The 21393-nt window shown below is 43.7% G+C and overlaps 1 protein-coding gene across 4 annotated transcripts in view; it reads right to left on the bottom strand.

The window, feature by feature from the left end:
• The window catches only part of usp37 (ubiquitin specific peptidase 37), a 119830-nt gene that overhangs the window by 57599 nt on the left and 40838 nt on the right, over positions 1-21393 (bottom strand). For all 4 annotated transcript variants that reach the window (XM_062457459.1, XM_062457458.1, XM_062457460.1 and 1 more), the window contains 7 exons: positions 12179-12256; positions 11564-11652; positions 11387-11480; positions 11131-11277; positions 9898-10029; positions 9664-9787; positions 1-224 (listed from right to left, as the gene is read on the bottom strand). In XM_062457459.1, the coding sequence (XP_062313443.1) occupies positions 1-224; positions 9664-9787; positions 9898-10029; positions 11131-11277; positions 11387-11480; positions 11564-11652; positions 12179-12256 (888 nt within the window). The remainder of the gene's footprint in view (positions 225-9663; positions 9788-9897; positions 10030-11130; positions 11278-11386; positions 11481-11563; positions 11653-12178; positions 12257-21393) is intronic.

The raw sequence follows: 21393 nt of genomic DNA, 5'->3' as shown, positions 1-21393 counted from the left end.
CCTTTGCAGCTGATGGTGTGCTGCACTTCAAACTCCATGTTGACAACCACAGGGCAGGTGTAGATGCGGGAGGAGTCAGTCTCATCTCTGGATCGTGGTGCAAACTGCTGTGGCTCCTCCCACACAGCAGCAACCGCTGCCGGCTCACTCTTCCAGCTCTTATTGACTTTCTCAACGTCCTCTTTTAGCTGGTCCAGACACTGGCTCAGGAACTCATGAGCGTCCTGGTGGGTGTTCAGGAATGTGATCAGGGTTCCTAAACATTTTAACATTCCAGATCAATTCCTAAAAAAGTGCCCTTTTGTTATTAAACTGCCAACTCCATCAAATTAGAATTGAATTCATACCATCTGCACTTTCTCCCTCTTTTCTCTCCGATAGCAAGTTCACATACACCTGTCGTGTCCATATAGACCCGCCTCCTCTTACTCATTCTCAGTGTAGAGAAATAAACATTGTATCTTTGCACTCGATCAGGTTCCAGGACCCTGCTTTCTTGACATTTTCAAAATCACAACCGGGAAAAGCCAATTAAAGGCTTTTTTGCTCATGTTTCAATTTAATTGCTGCCAGCTGCGCATTTGGCAATTTTTTCCCCTGCCTTTCAAGGCTGCGATGTCACAAGGGTTCCCTTGCACAAGTCTGTAATTCAGACAAAGATTCCATCCATCCATCCATCATCTTCCGCTTGTCCGGGGGTCGGGTCGCGGGGGCAGCAACCTAAGCAGGGAGGCCCAGACTTTCCTCTCCCCGGCCACTTCCACCAGCTCTTCCTGGGGGACCCCGAGGCGTTCCCAGGCCAGCCGAGAGACATAGTCCCTCCAGCGTGTCCTGGGTCTGCCTCTTCCCAGTGGGACGTGCCCAGAACACCTCACCAGGGAGGCGTCCAGGAGGCATCCTTATCAGATGCCCGAGCCACCTCAACTGGCCCCTCTCGACGTGGAGGAGCAGCGGTTCTACTCTGAGCCCCTCCCGGATGACCGAGCTTCTCACCCTATCTCTAAGGGAGAGCCTGGACACCCTGCGGAGAAAACTCATTTCGGCCGCTTGTATTCGCGATCTCGTTCTTTCGGTCACTACCCACAGTTCGTGACCATAGGTGAGGGTAGGAACGTAGATCGACTGGTAAATAGAGAGCTTCGCCTTTTGACTCAGCTCCTTCTTCACCACAACGGACCGATGCAGAGCCCGCATCACTGCGGACGCCGCACCGATCCGCCTGTCGATCTCGCGCTCCATCCTTCCCTCACTCGTGAACAAGACCCCGAGATACTTGAACTCCTCCGCTTGGGACAAGATCTCCTCCCCGACCCGGAGATTGCACTCCACCTTTTTCCGGTCGATAACCATGGCCTCAGATTTGGAGACAAAGATTATATAGCCTAAATAATATTTATATTTCTTGCAAAATATGTATAGTTTATATATAGGCCTACCCTATAATGTGCAAAATGATGACAACAATGTAACTGAATTCAAGTGCAATTCTTATGTCATGACAGTGGGAACAATAATTTGAATGGTAAAAAGCAAATGTGTTTTGTAAAGAGGATAAACATACCTAATAAATACATTTTGCATATATTCACACATTATATGACTGATAGTTTGCAACAACTTTGCTAATGGTAGGCTAACCCATTTATGAATAAAATAAGGTAGGCCTAATAAAAGGAGATGACAGCATGGCCGGGGGCTGTTATGATCATTGGATTCACAACAGTGTAACCGATCATTCTTAAAGGCTTATCATTTATAATAATTTGAGACAGACTACAGGATTCTGTGACTCCTTGATGCTGGCCACACTCAATAGTAATGTTGTCACAATACAAAAATGTGGACTTTGATACTGATACCAAGTGTAGTATCATATTATTCGATACTGAAACGAAACAAATGATTTAATTGAAATGTAGTAATTTGACAATGGTTTAGTCTCATTTTCAATTAACAATGTGTAAAGAAATGTAAGCATAAATAAAATGGTTCCCTGGGTGGTTGAACCCCTGAGCTCTGTTAGAGACTGTGGTGAAGATTAAACTTGTTATACATAATGCTAATCGTAAAATAATTATTGAAAGACAGCTTCACAGACAGCTATTAACTCGGCAGAAAACTTACCTCTGTATGCCTGCGCCTCATCCATTAATTGTATATGTTTTTGTGGAACAGCACGTAACCTACCACCAAAAGCACACATTGACCCATGCCTACTTTTGAATCTTGTATGGCATCAATTTGAGCGCAAAATACTGTTTTTTGCTTTATGTAACATTAACAATATGAGTCCAATATAATGTTTTTCTGTGCAGTCAGACATGAATTTGTAAGTTCGATGCATGTTACTATGTTACTATGCAATTTAGTGGGGGAGTGATCCTCATCATGGCTCAAACCTAGCTAACTTTGCAATGGTTAGCTAGCAAGCTAGCTCTGACTTAAGGACAAGCTACAGTTTACACTTACCGACAGTTTGGCATTTAATGTTAATTATTATCATATCAACAGATGGCCTGCTCTGTTTCATAAGTTATGAACTATAATACAAAAATTACAGTGACCGCAAGGGTGCATAGAATGCGCATGGGAACAATTGACAACCCAAAGGTATTTTAACCTTACAGATTCTGTGCTTCTGAGAAAATATTCGGGTTCTCAAGTCCCAAAAGCAACCCCCCTCTGCTCCGCCCATGGCCTATACCAGGGGTAGGCAACCCTGGTCCTCGAGAGCCGCTGTCCTGCATGTTTTAGATGTTTCCCTGCTCCAGCACACCTGATTCAAATGAATGGTCGTTCCAGGCTTCCACAGAGCTTGATAACAACCCATTCATTTTCAGTGGTTTTTTTTCAACGAATTTGTGCAATTTGCTTGTTGGTAATAAACATTTAAACTGTTATCCATTGTGTTTGATGTTGTTGGGTGTTACAAAACGGAATATAATACGAAAAAGTAGGTACTTTTTTGCAATGATTCTTCTTTACCCCACAATGCATTGCATGACATCACGTTGGGGAGACGACAGACCGAGGCCCGCTTTGAGACCCTTGAAATCGATTAGAAATAAACACTTGGCTAGTACCAGAGAATGTCTGATATGGGCTCTTCTACTACCATCACAACGTGGGACATCTAATCGGAAATGTGTTTACAACGTCGGGGAAAAGATTTAATTAGGGATGATCTTGGGGGGATTTTACAGGTGGGACTGGCAAGTTAGCCCATAGCTATCCCATAGCTAGCATGATGTGTTCTATTTCTAGATCAGTTTACCGGCAGTACTACTTATCTGAACTAGAGCTAACAACATGATATGTCCAGGACAAGTGGATTTTTTTGTAGGGAAAGTGGAAGAGAAATGTACTTGCCCCACTGGACAAGTTAAAACTCAAAAAAATAAAATACCCCTCCCTGAGTCACCGCCTTACCGCGGTGGAGGGGTTTGCGTGTCCTAGTGATCCTGGAAGCTATGTTGTCGGGGGCTTTATGCCCCTGGTAGGGTCACCCAAGGCAAACAGGTTCCAGGCAAAGGACCAGACAAAGCGTGGCTCAAAAACCTACCATGAAGAAAACGAACAATGGTTCCCAGTTGCCCCTGCCCGGAAGCGGGTCACCGGGCTCCCCCCCCGGAGCCAGGCCAGGGGCTCGAGGGCGAGCGCCTGGTCGCTGGGCCTTTTCCCATGGGGCCCGGCCGGGCACAGCCCGAAGAGACAACGTGGGACCCCCTTGCAGTGGGCTCACCATCCGCAGGAGGGGTCGGGTGCAGTGTGAGACGGGCGCGGCCGAAGGCGGGGGCCTTGGCGGTCCGATCCTCGGCTGCAGAAGCTAGCTCTAGGGACATGGAACGTCACCTCGCTGGCGGGAAAGGAGCCCGAGCTGGTGCGCGAGGTAGACAGGTTCCGGCTAGATATAGTCGGCCTCGCCTCGACGCACAGCATCGGCTCCGGAACCAGTCTCCTTGAGAGGGGCTGGACTCTCTTCCACTCTGGAGTTGCCCTCGGTGAGAGGCGTCAAGCTGGGGTGGGAATACTTGTTTCCCCTCGGTTCGGCGCCTGTACGTTGGGGTTCACCCCGGTGGACGAGAGGGTAGCCTCCCTCCGCCTTCGGGTGGGGGGACGGGTCCTCACTGTTTTTTGTGCTTACGCACCAAACGGCAGCGCAGTACCCACCCTTTTTGGAGTCTCTGGGGGGGTGCTGGAAAGCGCTCCTCCCGGAGATGCCCTCGTCCTCCTGGGGGACTTCAATGCTCATGTGGGCAATGACAGTGAGACCTGGAGGGGCGTGATTGGGAGGAATGCCCCCTCCAATCTGAACCCGAGCGGTGGTTTGTTGTTGGACTTCTGTTCTAGACACGGCTTGTCCACAACGAACACCATGTTCAAGCATAAGGGTGTCCATATGTGCACTTGGCACCAGGACACCCGAGGTCTCAGTTCGATGATAGACTTTGTAGTCGTGTCGTCGGATCTGAGGCCGAATGTCTTGGACACTCGGGTGAGGAGAGGGGCGGAGCTGTCAACTGATCACCACCTGGTGGTGAGTTGGCTACGATGGTGGGGGAAGACGCCGGTCAGGCCTGGCAGGCCCAAACGTAATGTGAGGGTCTGCTGGGAATGTCTGGCAGAATCCACTGTCAGAAGCTCTCCCACCTCCGGGAGAGCTTCGATCATGTCTCAGGGGGGGGCCGGGGACATTGAGTCCGAATGGGCCGTGTTCCGGGCCTCCATTGTTGAGGCGGCTGACCGGAGCTGCGGCCGCAAGGTGGTGGGTGCATGTTGCGGTGGTAACCCTCGGACCCGGTGGTGGACGCCGGAGGTGAGGGATGCCGTCAAGATGAAGAAGGAGGCCTATCGGACTGTATTGGCCGGTAGGACTCCAGAGGCAGCTGATGTGTACCAGCAGGCCAAGCGGAATGCGGCTTTGGCGGTCGCGGAGGCAAAAACCCAGGCGTGGGAGGAGTTCGGCGAGGCCATAGAGAATGACTTCCGAATAGCTTCGAAAAGGTTCTGGACCACCATCCGGCGACTCAGGAGGGGGAAGCAGTGCACTGTCAACGCTGTATATGGTGGGGATGGTGCGCTGCTGATCTCGATGGGGGACGTCCTGGATCGGTGGAAGGAATACTTTGAAAACCTCCGTAATTCCACCAACACGCTTTCCGACGTGGAGGCAGAGTCTGGGGACATCGGGGTGGCCCTTCTATCTCTGGGGCTGAGGTCGCCAAGGTGGTTTAAAAGCTCTGCGGTGGCAGGGCCCCTGGGGTGGGTGAGGTCCGCCCGGAGTTCCTTAAGGCTCTGGATGTTGTAGGGCTGTCTTGGTTGACACAACTCTGCAACATCGCGTGGACATCGGGGACAGTGCCTCTGGACTGGCAGACCGGGGTGGTGGTTCCCCTCTTTAAAAAGGGGGACCGGAGGGTGTGCTCCAACTTTAGGGGGATCACACTCCTCAGCCTCCCTGGGAAAGTCTATTCAGGGGTTCTGGAGAGGAGGGTCCGTCAGATTGTCGAACCTCGGATTCAGGAGGAGAAATGTGGTTTTCGTCCGGGCCGTGGAACTGTGGACCAGCTCTATACCCTCGGCAGGGTTCTGGAGGGTGCATGGGAGTTCGCCCAACCAGTCTACACATGTTTTGTGGATTTGGAAAAGGCGTTCGACCGTGTCCCTCGGGGGCTCATGTGGGGGGTGCTCCGGGAGTACGGGGTACCGGATTCCCTGATCGGGGCTGTCCGGTCCCTGTACGACCGGTGACAGAGTTTGGTCTGCATTGCCGGCAGTAAGTCGAACTTGTTCTCGGTGAGGTTTGGACTCCGCCAGGGCTGCCCTTTGTCACCGATTCTGTTCATAACTTATATGGACAGAATTTCTAGGCGCAGCCAGGGCGTTGAGGGGTTCCGGTTTGGTGACCTCAGGATCGGGTCGCTGCTTTTTGCGGATGATGTGGTCCTGATGGCTTCATCGGGCCATGACCTTCAGCTCTCACTGGAGCGGTTCGCAACCGAATGCGAAGCGGCTGGGATGGGAATCAGCACCTCCAAATCTGAGGCCATGGTTATCGACCGGAAAAGGGTGGAGTGCAATCTCCGGGTCGGGGAGGAGATCTTGACCCAAGCAGAGGAGTTAAAGTATCTCGGGGTCTTGTTCACGACTGAGGGAAGAAAGGAGCACAAGATCGACGGGCGGATCGGTGCGGCGTCCGCAGTGATGCATGGTATGCAATGTATATGTGCACTGCTGTTTGTAGACTAGCTCCAGCGCTCGTTGCTAAATGACAGCAACTCACCAGGGGCCTCATGTATAAAGGATTGCGCAGCTTTCATACCAGAAGATGGCGTACGGCCAAAACTCGAAAAGTACCTACACACAGAAATATTCACATGTATAAAACCGGTCGTACGCCAGGTCCTGCACACCTTTCCTTTATAAATCACAATCAACGTGAGATTGACCGCACGTGAACAAGCCACTGAACCCGCCTTGCCTCCTCCCATAAATGAATATGCAGATGGACTATAAATGCACTCCTGAGGTCATTTCTTTGTCTGAATTACTGTATTTCTTCAAATAAACGCCGCCCTCGAATAAACGCTGCACCAAAAATGAACGTTATTTATTCGAATAAATACGGTGACTGTGAGATCGAGGTTCTGACAACAGAGGTGGAGGCGAGAAAATGTGTCCTGTTTGTCGGCCTGTCATCAGGTATTAGCGACAAAAGAAAGTCGGCAGAGTGGAAAACTGTCACTATTTGCGCCCTTTCTTGTTTTTAACCTGTAGCACTTTGAGATTTAGCTAAATGTAAAGTGCATTACAAATAAAATCATTATTATTATTATAGGGCCATAAATGATGTGGGTTCAGAGAACCGGACCATGGCAGAAATGGTCCGACGTAAAACTTTAAATGAAGAAACGAGTGGTGGCGCATCGTAACAGCATGGCAGCTATAGGGTTAGCGTGACATGCATTTCCCGAGTTATTTTGTTGTTCGTTTGACACCCTCAAGTTTAACAGAAGTTATTAAGTGGTGGCGGATTAAACAGAAGGCTATATAGCATTTTCCGTTTTGGGTTTTGGCATTTTGATGTGATCATCCACATTAATGATCAAACTTTTATTTTTATGTTTTTTGAATAGTCAACGTCATAAACGTAGTAGTGGAAACTTTATTTTGTAATGTTAGGTGAGTTTCGGCACTTTTCAGTTAGAATTTGCCACGTTACAGAGCCAGACAAGACTTTGCGGACGGTCCGCCCATTCTGACGTCTGCTCAAAACTTTCCGTGACGGCCCGCACATTCTTACGTTAAGTAAATCTTTATACATCACAAAGTGTGCGTGAAAACCAGCGTACGCAAGCTTTTTGTGCGTACGCAACGTTTATACATGAGACCCCAGGACACTTAAACTCTCCACTCATTCTCCTCGGACCATGCATTTAATTGGCTTTGACGGCCATCAGGTCTCGGCAATTCCTCATTCGCCCTCTCACGTCTAACAGGTTCGAAATTATACGCAGGGTTTCCAGCATCACTTTTCAGTTAAGGCGGCTAGGGCTGCAACAAACGATTATTTTGATAATCGACTAATCTAACGATTATTAGGACGATTAGTCAACTAATCATCTATCTTTTCACTGATTAATCAGTAGGCTTTGAATGATTATTCAGCTTTTGCAATTTGTTAAATTTAGTTATACTTATTCTAACTAATAAATAAAACCAGGAAATCACTTCAGCTTTTGGAAAATATATTTGAACTGAACAGGCCAATCTCTTTTTGTCCAATTACTCACTGTTTTTCATTGAACATTAACCCTGTTGTCTTACAAATGAAGCTCTTAATGTTGCTGGATAATTTAAGAGATTTGTTTACATTCCTAGCTTTATGTCTGTAATGCATGTCTAACTGCTGTCTGTGGACATGTTGCTACGGTGTTAGTATGCGTGAAATACTGCGTAATGCGTTTTTATCAACTGGTGTCGCTAACTGGCCATCTTGCTTAGTTCCAGCTGGAGCACTTCTCACCGTTTCCATCTCCTCTCGTGTCGGGATGGTTCCTTTTTAAATGTTCCAGCATGCACCTTCTGCTCCCATGGAAAGCAAGTTCCACCTTGCACGCATTACAGATTACAGTATTTTTTGTGACGCGACATGTTCTGCTCCGTTTACACGCTGACATTTTAGCGCTGTTTTCTTCTATTGGATAGCATACGGGAGGGCTGCATTAGTCTAGTGCTACAGCGCCGCACTGGTCAAATCACGTTATTGCAGGCACTTAAAATAGGTCCTATGATACCCCCTTTCCACAAAAGTGAACCGGGAGCTAGTTCGGAGCTGGTGCTAGAGCCAGTTCGGAGCTGGTTCAAGAACGGAGCCTTCTAAGAACCGGTTTGCTTTTCCACGGGCTGGAGAGCCACCACAGAGCGACGTCATTACCTCACTGTATACGTGTCATCTTTCCCAGCAACGCTAGCGCTGATAATAACACAAAGCAGAGCCTGTCTAAAGGCTGCTTATCAATCCAAAGAACGCGAGGTTGAGATGCGTTTTTTCTTGGCTATTGCGCAATACCTTGGACTCGCAGCAGTATGACAACACTGGCATTATCATCTGAGCATTTTAAAAACTTTAGCTGTACAGTGCTTGTGTATTACATTTGTGTTAAATATAGGCTCAATAGTTCATAACATTTGTGTGTCATTTCACTCATCTGATAGGATTATGATAAAACGCAGCAACTAGTGTCTGCACCGCACTGCTAAGCTAGCTAGGTTATCGAAAAGTCAGAGGAATTTACAAATTATCCGTTTCATCAATAAAATAACCACATTTTCAGCAACTACACTGCCCACTTCTCGTTACATTTTAATTCAGATGCTGATTTACAAGTACCGTTTAGCTGAAATATGAATTGTAAAAACTTAAAGCAATGGCGGTCAAAGGATTCGGTTGGTCTTGTTGGTCACGGTAACCCCGCGGTTGTTACTTGGCTCACAATCTAGTCCAACTCCGAAGTGGTGCTATTTGCGAACCACGTACAAACCACTTTTCCAGTTCTCAGTCTGTCGAAAGAGAAAGAACTGGTTCGCGATTAAGCACCGGCTCAGAACCGGCACCCAAAATGCGTTGGTGGAAAAGGGGTATGAGATCAAACGATTTGTCGACAACAGAAATATTTGTTGGCTTTGTCGATAATGTCGACTAATCGTTGCAGCCCTAAAGGCAGCCACCTAAACACACGCCTGCCGCCCTAACGACGTAGTCAGTTTTTAAATAGCGATTTCCGCCGTTGTCCTGTTTTCTCCCTTCCATTCCAAACCGTGACCAACGCCAGTCTCCAGCTTTCAGAAAATATGTTAACTTAGATAGTGTTGTGCTTTAACACACAGTTCTATTAACTTAGTTTCTAAGACTTGTGAAATACAAAAATATGTATTTTTAAAGGCCTGATCTAAAGAGAAAAAGAAGAGAGCAATTATCCATTGACTCAATGATGTGTCCATTTTCCCAGTGGTATCAAAAGGTTTATCAAATATTGACATTTGCATAGGCAGGAAGACGTGTGCATTTGTGTGTCCGTGTTCCTGGGCAGTACAACAGGCTGGACTGTTGGACGTGATTATCCTTAACTTCAATGAGAATAAGGTGAGAAGGAGTCTTACATTCTGCATGTATCCAGAGAAGCGTTCTGCTGTGGAGGATATGGCACTCTTCACCCTCCTCAACAGGTCTTTCTTCATCTCTGGACAAGACACGTCTTTCTTGGCCAGCAAGTGGGCAAAACGCCTGCACAGATTGTAGATGGGGAGGGGCTGAATGATCCTTACAGATATTTTAAGTGATCATTACAAAATAGCTCCTTGTCAGTTACAGACAGATTGACTTGATGCAGTTACCTAAGCAGTGCATTGGCTGGGACCTTTTTCCATGGGATACCCTGCTTCAGTAAGTCATTGGAGAAGGATGGCAGGCTAAAGAGAGACTGGAGTATGGCATTCATGTAGCAAGTGTTTCCAAGGTTCGAGAATCTGCAATCAGGATTATAAATTATTTATTTCAAACCATACCATCACACTTTGCCCTATGCATGGAGATAATGTTGTAATTGAGTTCATTTCATTTCAACCACTGTAGTGATAGCACAGATAATGTGCTTGAGACTAGGGATGGACGGTATGAATGGTATAGAAATATACCGGTATGTATTTGGTGTACGATATGGATAATGACTATACCGTGCTAACCGCGGTAGAGCATTCCAGAAATTAAATTAGTCACAGCATAAAATTACCGTACGCAAATATTGTAATCAATCTAGGCAAACGTCGCAAGCAATTTTCCCCAATCTGCGCACATATTGCAAGCAATCTTCCACATCCTCATAGCCAATATAGCGTAAAGTCACAACTTTATGACATTTCATACAATTCTGAAGCAGCTGCGGTGATGATGAATATACTGGGGCACAATTACTGCCATTTCTAGACTAACAATGGAGACGGCAAAAGTTATCGATTATTTAAAAATGTTAGCGGTTAAATCCTTAACGGCAATTAATCGATTAATGATTAATCATGAACATCCCTAGCACATATGGAGTACAGCATCGTTTTCAGGCTTTATCATTTGTCTTCATGACAACTTTTACAGAGACAAACGTCAAAAATGCGGCATGGAAGAGTGTTGCCATGCAAGCAAAGATGCCAGGTTGGTTAGAATTGTGAAATGTTTATTGTAGGCCAACAGAATCGAGTATTCAGCCATTTAATAATTTGTTATAGATACCTCACAACAAATATTGAACTAAGTTTCTTGTGATTCCATAAATGTACTGTTGAAAGCTACATATTAGCTCTTTTGTGCAACCACTGCAACTAATGCGACACACCTGCCGTACCCCATCCATATCCGTCCGAATGCGGTAAATTAGCCGCAGTGGTGTGGCTTGCCTTCTATTGAAGTTAATGGACTACAAATTTTAAGAAAAAATGTGATAGTCACCATCCGTGCAACAAATTATACTGTGATATAAATTTTAGGTCATACCGCCCCAGCCCTACTTGAGACCCAACTTAAATCCTGCTCTTCTGCTTTCTCTTAATAGCAAGCATACATAATTCAGTCTGTACCCTTGCAGAGGAGGTTGGGACTGCGCCAGGGTGGAAGGTCTGGGCCTATTCCAGCCCCCATAGTCTGTAGTGGAACGCATTTTTTTGAAAGGAGTGGAATGATTGGGCATCATGAGACTTCTTTTTGCGGGGGTTGTACTGGGTGGCCTGTGCAGGAGATGACAAAAAATAATATTTGAAGCACGTATTTACTCTTAATGTTTTAAGACATAAAAACATTAAGAGTATCATCTAAAACCACTGTAGATGGTCTTACCTGTCTAGAAATGAATGGCTCTGGCTGTAGTCTTTGGTCACAGATCTGCTACCGTAAAACAAAGTGGCTTGGAGAGGTGCAGGAAGAAGGGTAACTGACAGGAAAAATATATATATATTATACTATAATGGCATGGTCTCGACTAGTCTTCCTACCCAGGTTGAAATGCACTCCTACCAGAACTTCGATTTTCCTCCGCCTGTTTCAGTTTGTCTTTGCAGCTCTGCAGAAATTTCCGGGAGGGGTCTGAGGTGGCTTTATTGTTGCTGAGGCATGAGTGTCAAGATGTTATTTTTGGCAAAGAAATTTCACTGTGAATACTTTAACACAATACAACATTTCAATACCCTCTCGAACCAACGGGAGGGTCATTCTTACGTCCTGTAACAACAGTGTCAGCAATCAAGAAGATGTCATTTCTTCAAGCAGTTAAATTCTTACCTCACTCGCTCTAACTAATCTAGCTCATCAACCTGCTTATCATAAGACATCAATGGGTCGCGAATATTGAGCATGGCATTATACAACAGTTTCTATTAGAGATCAAAATAACAATCAGCGGTTTGAGGTTAAATTGTAATAAATAAATAAACTAACCCCCTAATTCACAAGATAATAAAAAAAAAACATTTTAGCACACATCATGAACTGATTCACTTTTTATTTTAACAGGGTTACGTGCATTTGAAAATGGGGTGTAAAAATTACCCCTAGTGTTTAATGCTACTGAATCTAACATGGCAGCAATAGTGACTTGCAGACTGACAATAATGGGGTGGTTGGGTCTCCTACCTGAATGAGTCATTTTCTTTTGGGTAGTCTTCAACCAAGTCGCTTTCAGGATTAAGGATCCTCTTCCTCTTCTCGCTCCTGGCAAGGATAAGGCAAGAGAGTGATTTGTCAATGTTATCTTACAGGAAAACCCAGGGTTTGCATTACTTTCTTACTGGCCTGACTTGGTCATTGGTTTTGTCAAACTGAATTTCAATTTCAGGCAATAGTCAGTGTTAAACTTCAATCAGTATTCTTTTAATTTTCCAAATGCCTTGCTTTTATACAAGTCCAGCATAATTCATTTGCTGCAACCTCACCGATTCAGTCAAATTGAAAATATCACTGTGTATAAAAACTGTTTAGAGATATCGCACGTTTTAAAGCTATATGTTTTTATTTGAATAAAAGAATTGTAGGCTCATCAATTACACTTTTTATGCTAAGCTTTTCATGATTATGAAAACCACAGTGTTTCCGCTACCACTATTGGAGGGGAGGCCCGTGAGATAAATCTGTTCACACACACACAAACAAGTAATTTGCTTCTTGCTCATCACCTCAAGTCCAATTAATTGGAGACTAAAGTTCGGGGAACGTTGCCTGATCGATGAGTACACTAGATCCACTGGCTGCGAGTAAATTCGCGTATATTCGCCTATTTGCTCCTCACGAGTGGCTCTGTGTGGTGCTGGGAATATCATATACTATGCCAGCTGTGTTATACTAGCTAGTTTTGTTTTGGCTGGCCACATACTTGCACTGCTCGTCCACAAATGCCCTAATAAACACAGAGGGTTTGTTCCCTTGCTAGGCTTCCTGTTCATGCTGCCAGGTATCTCACACTGCCTTGCGAGGCCTGTCACGTGACTTCAATTGAAAATGAATGGGAAGCAAAATGTAGATTTAACAGCTAGCAACAGAATTCCAAAATGTGTCTCTTTGTAAAATATGTGCTGTGGGTCATACAAGACAACCCTTCCCTTTATTAGTCTAATGATTCAGGTATAATGATTATTCTATGCCAAATCTATATCAGTTTTTTATATTGATTTATTTTCATTAAACTTCATTTAAGTTATAAAAAATCATAAAGTTAGGATCCGTGATTTTTTCAAGCAACTGAAAGAAAAATTAAGCCCAAAGTCATGTATTATAAGTATACTCTGCAACTCTGGCGGTTTCATGAATTCATTGCTCTGCTCGTCTAAAGATGGGATTCTTTCTTTCTATGGCAGAAACCGAGCATAAACGAACTGCACCGGTTTTGTGCGATTTAGACGGAATGGGTTGGAGGAGTGTTGTTCCTGCTCCTGAAAACACTTGTTATATCTAAGGAAAGAAAATAGTTACAGTATTTGTTTTTTAGGCACAAATCAGCAGCACAAACAAATGTCATCGTTTTGGTGATTCTTTAATTTCAATGGGTGCCAACTTAGTTACTGACGACATTTCGAAAGTTGCTAAAGTTTGTTTAAAAAAAGTCACTAGGCGCTTTTAGCTTTTTTCACTATTTTGGCAACACTGGTCTGCACTGACAGCTAGATAAAAGACAGGCTAAGTTCCGCCTCTACCGAGAAAAAAGAAAAGGCAGAGGGAGACGGATCACAGCTTTCATGTCATGATGATGAGTTTTTTTTCTTGGAAACAATTTGCTCCCCCCTCCGACTTCTCTGCCTCTGCATTTTGGTCTCATGTGCTTCAGAAATGTTATCTGTGCAACCTTAAAATATATTTGGGAGTGTAGCAAACTACTAATTCACTGGAAGGTTCACGTAGACACTGCATTGTTAAAGGCGTAGTGAGTTCTGGGCCATGTTGTGGGTGTCTAGCTAAGGTTTCTGTTCAAAAGGGGGGAAGTTTGCCGACCTCACGTCTTTACAAATCCTTACAGGAGCATTTGTGCAGTTCAAATAATTGTTGTGTTGCGACCCGTTTTCATTTCTCTCCAACCCTTCTATCCAATGTTACATAACTATTTAAACAAAACCCTCTACAATGCGAGTAAAACACTCGCATATGCGACCAAATTTTAGATAGACAAGACAAAAATGTCTCTACAATTTGCAAAAAAATCAATAACGCTCCATCGCTTGACTGAGCGCCCTCGGTCCAGTGTTGCCGGGGGATGTTGGAGTCCTGTTCCTTGTTCAGATTCTTCTTGTTCTGCTGTTCAGCTCTTCCAACTGCAAAAGAGCCTTCAGTGCCCATAAGAGAATACAATCAGATGTCCACAGCAGTCTCACATCCTCATGCCTTTCTAGTGATGGGCATTTTCATTCCTTTCAGAGACTCGAATCCTTTGATTCTGTTCACCAAAAAGATTTGTTCACCGATTTGCGAATGACATCCAGTGATTCTCTTGTTCTCGAACAACATCCAGCGATTCTCTTGCTTGCGACAGAATTAGTGACCTGAAAAAAACTGAAGAACTGGCGGAAACAGTTCTACAGCTTCCTACTAAAAAACATATTGAAGTCGTGGAAATTTGTTATTTTCATGTTATTAATAAATACTTTTTTACAACAGAAATATTCCAATACAAAATCTGACATGCCCTGAACAAGGATCACTGCGCAAGCTCATTATGTACATTATAGACCTATACTGAATCCCTGGCGGTTGTTTACAGGCTGTACTGCAGTTTGCCTCCAACTATCACGTCTCAATCTCGTTATAATATTGCATGCTGACCACGTCAATGATGTAGTGTTGGAGGTAACGGTTTACCACAGACATTAGCACAACGTTAACTAGCAAACTAGCTACAATTACAGTAGCTATGCCAGACAAATGTACATTCAACAATGCTTGGCTACACATGCCAAAATTTTCATTGTGGATATCTAAAGCTCAAAACGTATCATGTGCAAAATGTACATTTTGTGGAAGAGTTTGACGTTTCAAATATGGGTGAGGCTGCGCTAACTAGTCATATGAAAGGCAAAAAACACCTAAGCGCGTCGCAACCGAGACAAACACTCATTCCCCGCTAATTCAACCCAGGACAAGCCACTGTTCCCACGACAAATTCCACTACGAATCCTTCTACCACTATTCCCACTACGAATTTTCCTGAAATTAATACACATTTCTAAATTAAAAAAAACTGTTCTTGTCCTTTTTCATTGTGCTGCAACCTATTTTTATCTCATTCATAAATACAATAGTTTGAAGCAAATGTATTAATTTGTTAAAGTTATTAATTAGTCAATTATTAAACAGATATTAAGTCAGTTTTATGCAAAATTAGTTAAATGCATTGGTAAATGCCGAAAATTATTCAGCATTGAGTTTTGGCGAAATGTCATGGAATTCCATTTGCCAAAATGTGTATGAACCCTGCCACTCCTCTTTGCAGATCTTCTCCAAATCATTAAGGTTTTGAGGCTGACGTTTGGCAACTCTAACATTCAGCTCCCTCCACAGATTTTTTATGGGATTAAGGTATGGAGACTGGCTATGCCACTTAAGGAATTTAATGTGCTTCTTATTGAGCCACTCCTTTGTTGCTTTGGCCGTGTGTTTTGGGTCATTGTCATGCTGGATTACCCATCCACGACCCATTTTCAATGCCCCGGCAGAGGGAAGGAGGTTCTCACCCAAGATTTGACGGTACATGGCCCTGGCCGTCGTCAGGGCCATGCGGTGAAGTTGTCCTGTCCCCTCAGCAGAAATACACCCCCAAAGCATAATGTTTCCAACTCCGTGTTTGACGGTGGGGATGGTGTTCTTGGGATCATAGGCTGCATTCCTCCTCCTCCAAACGCGGCGAGTTGAGTTGATGCCAAATAGCTCAATTTTGGTCTCATCTGGCCACAACTTTTTCACCCAGTTCTCTGAATCATTCAGATGTTCATTGGCAAACTTCAGACGGGCCTGTACGTGTCCTTTCTTGAGCAGGGGGACCTTGCTGCAGGATTTCAGTCCTTCACGGTGTAGTGTGTTACCAATTGTTTTCTTGGTCACCATGGTCCTAGCTGCCTTGAGGTCATTGACAAGGTCCTCCCGTGTAGTTCTGGGCTGATTTCTCACCGTTCTCATGATCATTACAACTCCACGAGGGGAGATCTTGCATGGAGCCCCAGACCGAGGGAGATTGACAGTTCTTTTGTGTTTCTTCCATTTGCTAATAATCGCACCAATTGTTGTCACCTTCACACCAAGCTGCTTGGCGATGGTCTTGTAGCCCATTCCAGCCTTGTGTAGGTCTACAATCTTGTCCCTGACATCCTTGGACAGCTCTTTGGTCTTGGCCATGGTGGAGAGTTTGGAATCTGATTGATTGCTTCTGTGGACAGGTGTCTTTTATACTGGTAACAAACAAAGATTAGGAGCACTCCCTTTACGAGTGTGCTCCTAATCTCAGCTCATTACCTGTATAAAAGACACCTGGGAGCCAGAAATCTTTTTGATTGAGAGGGGTCAAATATGTATTTCACTCATTAAAATGCAAGTTTTGACATGCATTTTTCTGGATTTTGTTGTTATTCTGTCTCACTGTCCAAATAAACCTACCATTAAAATAGTAGACCGATAATTTCTTTGACAGTGGGCAAACAATCAGCAGGGGATCAAATAATTTTTCCCCTCACTGTACCTGCGCTCACTCTGCCCCTGCACTCAATGCGTATTAATGTAGTTTTCAACCAGGCTAGGCAGAGGTATTCTAAACAACCGAGCTAAAGGCACAAGAATGGCAGAAAAAGAACTGGCAAATACAGTTCCAGATTTCAGAGTTAAAACTTTATTATAGAATTTCCCAATACTAATATGCTAGCTTGAAAGTAGAACTATAGTTATCCATGTTTATGTTCATCATGATAGTGTTGTGTGTGTTCTTACATGTGAATGCGACGGAGTAATTACTGAAAAAAAAACAATGCTGCTGTCTCAAAAGCCCTCGCTCTCGTGGACTAACAAGACTAGTCCCCTGGAAATTCTGTAGTCAGGCAGTTCATGTGTTTTATGGGAGTGGCTTTGAAGGGAGGGGGTGGGATATTATGGTTTGAACCATTTGGAATAGAAGCTAAAATAGCTAGCTTAGCAAAACTTGCCTAAACCAGCTTTAATGCAGATATTAGATTGGTTAATATTAGCTGTCAACCACTCGATTTCACTGTGCTTTCTATATTCATGCATATTGCTGTAACAAGCGAGAGGGATTTGACAATAACCGATAGAGCATAATATGAAACGATAGAAAAATGTCTATTGTCAAACAATATATATCATATCACCCAGCCACAGTCTTAATTTTTTTTTTTATTGATCGGATAGGCTTGTAATTTTTATGAGTTTTCATCGGGGTTAACACATGAATAGCCGTTTCTTACCAGCATAATGAAGTTAGGTCTGTAACAAATTGTCTGTAATAAATTATCTCTCTAATAATGCCAGGAATCTGTGTGTGTACAAATTTAAATGGGTTTAGTTTTCCACAATCAGCTCAAGAACTGGGCACTCAGCAAAGTTAATATTCAACATGTTCTTTATAATCCAACGGACTGCAGAACCAAAGTCAATGCGGAGTGTGATTAACAAAAGGCATTCGCAATAAAAGAAGGTTCTATGGCAGACTGGGACATAACATAAATTGCTTATGTTATGTTGATCAAAGTGTACTATATTGGTTCTCTGTACAATTTTCTTACCACCGCAAACATCTAAACATGGAACAACCCCCCCACACACACGGTCAGACACGGGGCGATCCCCTCCACAAATTGCTTTCTTATCTGTGGGAAACACTGGCACTAATAGCTTAATTGGATCAGGGAGCTGTCAATCACTCATTAAAATCAGAGCACAGAGCTAGTTGGACCCAGTCCTGCTGTGGAGATGATGGCTGAACTCAAAGTGAGCAAGACAACCTGAATAGTTGTATTTTTTTTTTGCTAAATTATAGCTAGCTTTATGAAATGTATTCTCATAAATAATGAGGTTAACTGTATGAAAAACTACATTCAAAGGCAGGCTAGTGTAATGGAAATTGTTATATTAATCAAACCAACTTAAATAGTTACAGTTAGGTTTCTGAGACAGCTAGAACTTTTTGTAATATGAGTGTCTTGTTAGCTGCTGACTAGGCTGTAACTTGTCATGCTGTAACTGTGTGCGTTGTGCGCACATTGTTGCAGAACTCACTAGTATAAAGGGCCTGTCCGAGAGTGAGATGTTTATTCTGAGCTTCACAGACTGCTAGGGTGCTCTGTGTCCTCAATCTTTTTCTGCGTATTTATACAATAAATACTTATACAAAGTCATTTAGAGACTACAGTGTTTCCCACACAGACTAATTTGTGGCGGTGGGCCACAGAATCAACACCTGCCGCCAGATATTGCATTGTTATTTTTTTATTTATTTTTACGCCATTTAAAACACGCAGCGTATTCGTTCAGCTGCATTTCCTTTCCCTGCTCTCCCTCCGTCTCTCGGTCAATCACGCGTCTCTCACATACACACAAGTCACAACGTCAGCACACGTTAGCAACGACGCATAGATACGCTGTTCTAGACAGACAGCGATATCAGCGAGCCCTCAGCATTAGTACCATAGCTAAAAGTCTAGGATAGTTGAGGTTACTTTTCGCTAGGTACCTATGAACATGTCTTAATCTGCTAGACAAGTGGGTTCCTCTTCGTTCTTTTGGTGAGCCATCTCACGTGCCCTACTTACCGGCGTCATGGAGCCGACCAGTTAAATAGTTATTTAGCACTACCATTGCTAACTGCAAATACCTACAGCTGGCAGCTCCATTTTTCTCGTAGATTCAGACCTAGCCCCGGTAAATTGTAGAGCTAGCTAACTACTACACTTTTGTAGTAGTGCAGTAACTACTACACCCCACAATTTCCCCAGAAATATTTTCAGGCTTCAACCAGTGCTGCTCAAGCAGAAAGACTGGGTCAAGGAGAGAGAGATAGATTCATTAGGCATTGAAGAAAAGAGTAGTAGAGGAGGACAGCATCCAACATGCTGCTGTGAGAGAGCCAGCTGAAGTAACAGATGAGGTGGACAAACACATGCAGAAACAGGCAGGTAAGAAAGCAGGTCTCAGGATAAGGGAACTCATTTCTATTCTTCCGTTTCTGGCAGATAGGACTTGAATGGGGTGTGAATTTTGTATAGGGTGTTAAATGTGTGTATTTTGGGTTGGGTGTGTGAATCATTTTTTATTAATATTAACTACTAACAGTGCGTTCACACTGCAGCGTTTTTTAACGCTCTGCACCGCTTGCCTTCCCACAGTACACCACGCTCAGGGGCGTGTTAGACAAGTTAATACAGAGTTGTAGTTCTCTAAGGTCACTGTTGTAGTCATGGCCAAGCGTGCAGATTTGGGTTCATGTACTCACAATATCGATCAAAATACCACTTTTACACAACATTTATGTAAGTGCAAGATTTTACTAGTGCAAGATTACAGTAGAATACATGTTACGCCACCGGTCACTCAACCAGTCGTTTGTAGGCTGGGCTAGCAGTGGCACAGAACAGTCACGTAATGTGACGAGACTGAATTTAAAAGTAGGCTATAAAAACACACTAGGAACAATGACGACATCGGCAACCATGCACCATGCATTATTAGTTTAATGTAATCTTTAAATTCAGGCTCGTCACATTAGTAACTTTGTTCTGAACAGAACTGGGTGTGCAGACACATACGAAAAGTTTCTCCTCCATCTTGAAATTGTGAAACCTATAAATGTTTATCATGACCAAAGGTTGCTACGTTACAAGAAACAAGAAAACAATCCGATTGGCCAACGCTAGCGTTTTCACGCTCCTCATTTACATAAAGTTGAGAAAATCCAACTTGCAACGCTCCGCTCCGCTCGCCTTCCCACAATGCCCTACGCGAGCGTCAACGCCTGGTTTCATTGAAAATGAATTGGAAGCCGACGCCACGCGCCGCCCGCTCCGCTGCAGTGTGAACGCACTGTTACTAACCGAGAGTGACCGGCGATGAGGTCAATACGCAGCTGGCATGACTACCCATTAGCCAATCAGAACGCTCGTACTGTCGTTGCCATATAATAATATTTAATATAATAAAGTTCTGTGTAACAAATTATTAACAAAGGATGTATTTTGAGCCCCCCCCCCACCACCACAAATTGCTTTCAAATCTGTGGGAAACACTGGACTATGTTTTGTTGATTCTCAGATTTCCACCACAATAGTCAAGTTTTGCAAACCTAGCAATTTTATATTGAGTTTGAAAGGAATTAAACCAAAATATCCCACCCCCTCCCTTAAAAGCCACTCGTCCAAAACAAATGACTACTGTCAGGAAGCAGACAGACAAGTAGCCCATCCAATCATTGCATTCGGTCAAAATGCCATCAAATCATTAGTGCTGGCCCAACCTTAATGATTGGTCGTGTTTATTACAGTCCTGCAAAGACCGCTAGGCAGTTAAGAATGTAACCGGTTAAAAATGTATTCACTGTTAAACGTTTGCCGTCTGCCTTGTTAGTCACGAAATGGCAGTAATTGGGAAAAAGCTTTTCTGCTTTATTCATCATTGCCGCCGCTCCTTAAAAAAATCTGATACATTTGACTATTTAAATTAACTTTTGCAATGTATTATTTATTGATGTTCATGGCCAACTAATTATTAATGTCTTACGTGAAATTTAGTTCCAGCTAGCACTAACTTTAGCTAGGTACAGTAGCACTACTACTAGACTAGTAGCTAGCAAACTCCTATTCAGTTTGTTTATATTGTGCTTCGTGACTCAATGTTTATTGTAATTAATGTGCCCCTATTATTGGGTGTGCTTGCCACAGGCGCAACCTATATTCTCTCTCATATATATTTGGGTGTGCTTGCCTTTGGCAAGGTGAAACCTATATTCTGTCTCATATATTATTTATTGGGTGTGCTCAAGCCTTCGGCGAGCACAACCATTGTTCTCTCTCATATATTATTATTTATCAGGGACACCTATTGTATTTGTTAGTATTATTATTATTATTATTAGGATTCCTCCGTAATGAGGAAACCTATTGTTATTGTTGGTATTATTAGGGTTCCTCCAGTAGGAGAACCCTATTGTTATTGTTGGTATTATTAGGATTCCTACGTAAGGAGGAAACCTATTGTTATTAGTTTTATTGCCCCTAAGAGAACATTAGTTTAGCAGCTTGTTAACTTCTGGGAGATAGCTAGGCTAACTGCTTTACTGCAAGGCAGCTGCAGAAACGCCACAAGCAAAGATGCCG

Source organism: Osmerus eperlanus, chromosome 3 (genome assembly GCF_963692335.1).
Source record: "Osmerus eperlanus chromosome 3, fOsmEpe2.1, whole genome shotgun sequence".
Lineage (NCBI taxonomy): Eukaryota > Metazoa > Chordata > Actinopteri > Osmeriformes > Osmeridae > Osmerus > Osmerus eperlanus.
The sequence above is the reverse complement of the archived record's forward strand: the minus strand, read 5'-3'. Positions and strand labels throughout refer to the sequence as shown.